At 38.3% G+C, this 5,566-nt stretch overlaps 1 protein-coding gene across 1 annotated transcript in view; it reads right to left on the reverse strand.

Annotated features, from left to right (window-relative positions):
• Positions 1 to 246: 246 nt before the first annotated feature.
• The window catches only part of LOC108689096 (protein slowmo), a 23,479-nt gene continuing 18,159 nt past the window's right edge, over positions 247 to 5,566 (reverse strand). The window contains exons 4-5 of the mRNA XM_018195724.1: positions 1,380 to 1,553; positions 247 to 815 (exon numbers count right to left, since the gene is read on the reverse strand). Of these exons, the coding sequence (XP_018051213.1) occupies positions 753 to 815; positions 1,380 to 1,553 (237 nt within the window). The 3' untranslated portion in view covers positions 247 to 752. The remainder of the gene's footprint in view (positions 816 to 1,379; positions 1,554 to 5,566) is intronic.

A 5,566-nucleotide genomic window follows, 5' to 3' on the forward strand; every position in this document is an offset into this window, starting at 1 on the left:
GATGTGATGAACTCGCATCATCGAGCAAAAATTTGATTTGCGATATGCAATAAATAAATAGCAGGCGATAAAGTATATAGAAGAAAGGGGGAAATAAATGAAAAAGAATTTATGAATGTTATACAGAAATTGTGTCTATAATAGTAATTAAAAAAATTTTCATACGATTAAATTAAATATAAATTACATACAATATTGACAGTTCGATAGATGTAATTAATTTCAATTTTAATTTTGTTTCTTAAACTGTGGTGAATATCTACATATTTTAAATTGGCTAAGTGTAAGTAAATTCATACGTACACACATTACGGATCAGTAATGTCTGCTGACAGATGTATGTACGGATCGAAACATTGGAATTATTGCCATTCAATCGCCATGCCAACCATTGTACTTGTTCGTTTTAATTAAATCTATGTATTTTCATATTTCTATCAGTCATTATCTCACCCATTCGTGGACAGATCCTTGCAAGTCTGGATCCAAGTGTACTGTTGCGGAGGCAATCGCCCTTCAAAGGGAACGTTCATGCCTGCAAACCGGTTAGTAACAAGTTTCGCAAAATTCAGTTAGGCGATCTACATGGCTCGCGGCGAATCATCTGCTCGTTTCTGACGAAGCCCGGGACGTTAATGTTCTTCTGATCCGCGTAATCGTTCGATCTAGAAGTTGCCGCTCCCTATCGACGCCGGCGCTCGTGTTGTGCTGATAGCGGCAGTTTAGAAGTTTCGCGACGGCGGCCGGGCCTTTCAGGCAAACTCCTTCATCTCGGATTCGAGCTTGTTGATCACCCATTGCAACCCTTGTCGACCCTTAAACAAAAATCAAATATTATTTGCATACGTGAAGAAGCACATGATTGCGAAGTGTCATTGCAGTGTCATTCATACATTTTTATGAAACGCGCGAGCGCATCAACATTTTATGAAAAATTTTTTTTGACAAATCTTCGACACTGTATTAAAAAAAAGTGTCAATAGCATGCATAGAAAAATTTCTCAGACAGAAATTTGCATATTTCTCAAGAGACAGTTTGCATTTCTCTGTTTATTCGATCGTAAAAAAACTTGCGTTTCCTAAACATTAGAACACGTCATGATTCGAAATTATAAATAAAAATAATTTTACAAATAATAATTCATAACAATATTCGATCTCGTTAAATTTTTAATAAATTCACTCTAAATTTCTTACAGTGTTACAAATCTCACTCCAAGAAAGTGAAAATATTTTACTTCTTGAAAATTGTCACTCTTTTTCAAGAAGTGAAATAAAAGTGAAATATTTTCACTTTCTTAGAATAAGATTTCGTTGCAAGAAATTTAGAGTGTTGCATATATGCAAGAGAGATTTCTTAACATTAAGAGATCACTTACTTTGCTCGCGTTAAAGGAGATTTTTGAAGCTAAGAGATCCTCCATGTAGTTAGTCAGTGGTACCCCTCGAACGGTGACTACCGCTTCTTGTGTGAGTAATGTCTTGGTGGGATCATCCGGATGGGGCGTATATCTGACAGCTTCGTCTACAGCGATATAATTACCGAAAGTTAACTGCAAAAAAAAAAACAAGAATAATTTATCTGATCAATGTGAATACCGTGGAACATTCTACACGTAATAGTCAAATAAAAAAATGACTGTATTTTCATTCGTTGAAACACAGAACTGATTCGCATCAAATATTGTATGTATTATAAAGGTAATATGGTTGTATAGATCTCCGACTTTGATAAGACGCGTGATTTGCGTTATCAAATCTATCATACTGTAAGAAATACATCGCTTAATACATATTCGCGCCGCAGTATACTCGTATCAGGAATTTCAGTCGTTTATATCGATCATCGTGTGCAACTTGGGAAGTTAGCAATCCTCGGAGTAGATGGACAGTTCGAATTATCGAGATGGAACGTCACGAAAGTGACGTAGACATCCTTGAATAATCAATGCCACTAAACAAACAAACGAATCGGCCATAGCTCCCATCACGGAGAAAAAAAAACATCCAACGCACGCTTCCACTTCCGTGCCTTCCATTACGCTATATTTTTCCCTCGCTTTTTTCCGTTCTATTTCGGATGCATTATTCGATATGAATATTTCTGAGCTACTTTTATGATTATTTTTTTTAAATCTCTCTTTTAAATGATTCGTATACGATATTTATACAGCGAGCATCCAAATGATTTTTCGATTGCTTATATATAAGTTTTAGTAAACAAGATTAACAAGATACCGAGAGATAGAATTATTTTTCTATTTTCTTCAACGTAGTTTTCTTCTATATCATAAATATCGTCCTATTTGATATTCAGAACTCATGAACATCGAAAACTCAAATATACTCTATTTGTACGAAGGCAGTATTGGCACAACATTTTGCGATATCGGGCTGCGGCGAAAACTAAACCGAGTTTGCGAAAGGACCACGACTATATAATGCAACCCCACGTCGAATGACCGTAATATTGTATACATATATTGCGATCTCACATCAATGCATCGTAATGCGGGCGTGTTAGGAACCGAACATATAGCTATGCAGATCCAATATATATGGTATGCTGCGACTAATCGAATACATAGAGAAACGTGGAGTATAACAAAACCGGGGAGTAGCACGCGTTGGAAGACCATCTCGAATTCATTACAGTGCGCCAGTGCGTAAACATGCGACGCGAAAGCGACAAACAGCACTCTGCGGAGCGATGTGCGGTGTGCTTTTGTTACAGCACGGCATACCGTCGGTACGAAGTACCGTTAGAGTGCAGAGTGCGTCGCGTTGTCATCGCGCGCGGATTTGTTTCCCGCCGCGAGAGAAACAATCACCCACGCTGCTTGCACGACGATGGGCGAGAGGCGGGAGGGGTTGGAAGAGCGCGAGAGGATTGAAAACTAGCGCGGCAACTGAGCGCCTCGAGCTAGTCACCCCGAGGCCTAAAGTTTAATCTGTGTCGCTGTCATAGAATTTGTACTAGCTGAAACGTATTTGCTGTTGGTATCATATAGCCTTCGCCACTGTAAATTTGCGGCTGGAAAATCGTGGTTTCGATCTCTTGTATCCACGGAGGCACTACATCTTTAGGCACTATTCAATTCGAAAATCATATAAATAACGAATCGTTATTTATCACTTTTGCTATGACAATCTAATCCCCTAAAGCCGCATCTTAGAGAGTACAGGGAAAGCTAAATGAAATATACACGAGCAAGTTGCGCGAATGAAAATTCATTTAGGAAATTTCTCCTTCGACATAGTTTTAATTAGTAAAGTTTGAATCAACATTCCTCTACTCCTCTTACTACAGGAAAATGAATATGTTCTGCATCAGATTAATAAAAATCAGGATATGTAAAAAAAATAATTATAATTTTTCGTCAGGATAAAAGTGGCTCTAAAGTGGGCCGTAAGGCCGATCTACGTGTGATCTCACAACATGTGAACAAGAGGTCAGTAGAGATGCACGTCATTATGAGCTTCGGACGAGCGCCATCGTGGCATAGCACGCCGTGGGGTGGAACAATTGAATCGCAGGGGCGCAATACGTTTCACGAGGAAATTAACGCCCGCGGCACATTGTGAGTCCGCGACTATTCCAGATATAGAATGGTGCGGTGTTGTACTCTATGGACTCTGCCATATTGGCAATCAGTGAAGCCGACTGTGTTACACCGGTCAACTCGCGGTCAACTCGCCGTCCAACTTCGCTTCGCGGCACGACGGTTTCCAAAGCCGATTCATGGACGTGAAGGAAAAAATGAAAAATTAACATTACGCCCGCGAGCTGCTGCGTTTCATGGAGTTCACGGTCGGCGAGTCAAGAACAAAGACGTCGATTAAATCCGAAGGAAATGAAATTCTCTAGTATATAAACGCTGCGCGTGCTACACCGCTACTATCCATGTGCCATATCATTGCAATAAAATTCACGGAATTATATCGACGACGGAAGTCGAGCCTGAATGTCGGTGTGAGCTTGAATTTCATAACGACCTTACACATTGCAATCTTATGATATAGAAAATTATTATTCACAGGAAATGTAGTAATACTCTAGTTACGATATATTAAGAGATCTTTCTCTATTTGTAATATATAATAAATGTAGAATATTAGATTACGTATTATGTATTACGATATATAAATATTGATACGTAAATATTGTACATTTAAAAAACATTAAAATGTACGAAGATACAATAAAACGTAGCAATTATCAACGGAAAATGAGAAGGATATTAAATTTCGCTATTTAGTAATATATTTCTTAAGAATTTCGAATATATTTGGAATATAACTACGTTATACTCCAGGTCATGGAACACGAAGAAAAGTGAGGCTCGTAGCAATTGAAGAGCTGTTACTAAAGTACACGACTGGTTATCTAAATAAGATATTGTTATTGTAGCTCTCGCGCCACAACGGCAAGCTCGCCAATACGAAATACTAGTATTGTTATTGCCAGTATTGTGCTGCGTCCTTAATTTTCTCTTATGAAAAGGACATTTCATTTGCGCGGGGTACGTTCTACTATATTTCCCTAATAACATTCAATTTAAATATTTCGCTATATATATTTCAATATAATTATTTCAATAACTTAAACGAAACTGTATTCCGAAAGCCACATTAATTAATCATCGCTCTCGCGAAAACAATATGCTTGTTATTCGTTAGTTACTGGAAATACTCCTTCAAGCATTTAAAACTGCAAAGATATCGTCTTGCTTTTTGGAAATTGTCTGATAAAATTCAATAGGACTTACTGCTGCACAGAGAATTTATGCACGAAAGAAGGATGAGCGTTTTAACGGTGAGAAAAAGATAAATGAAAAGAAGCGTAATTGGCGAGACGAGAGATTCCATTGTCATGTCTGTGACGAGATGTATACTCTTGTTGGAGTAAATTTTTTAACCGCGGCGCGAAAAACGCTTCGCTTAATACAAGATAGAATTACGGCAATCCGCAGCATTATATCAAAGAGCAGTCTCTCCTTCCTTCGGCTCCTGTTCCAATTCGGCCTTTTTCATGCGAACGGTAACTAACTACATGAAACAGAAATCGCTGTTGCTTTTGATTTTCGAAATGTCCCGGCGAGTGACGTATGTAAATAGCTTTTTGCACAGATTGAAAATTGTAAGCCTTTAAGCACGCATTTACATGCCATAGCTGCGAGAATTTTTTCACGAATATAAACGGATAATAAAGTAACGAATGATTGAAACACACGTTGCAAATATGTATGTTCTATTTGCCGATTCGTCATGCGTTTTTTTTTTACGCGGATTATCACTTTTCGTAAAAATCCCTGTGTCAGATGTTAATAGCGGTCGTGCTACACTGCGAACGCGAAATCCGACAATCGTGTTTAATCCCTAGCGGATCTCCACGGAACCGTGTTTCTCAGTGCTGATATAAATTCTTTACACGAATATTCAACGAAGTTTATTCACAGTTCGCGCAACGTCCTTTGCCTTTGAACAACAGTTAGAACTGTTGTTCACTCTCTCTCTCTCTCTCTCTCTCTCTCTCTCTCTCTCTCTCTCTCTCTCTCTCTCTCTC

Source organism: Atta colombica, unplaced genomic scaffold, assembly GCF_001594045.1.
Source record: "Atta colombica isolate Treedump-2 unplaced genomic scaffold, Acol1.0 scaffold254, whole genome shotgun sequence".
NCBI classification, from domain to species: domain Eukaryota; kingdom Metazoa; phylum Arthropoda; class Insecta; order Hymenoptera; family Formicidae; genus Atta; species Atta colombica.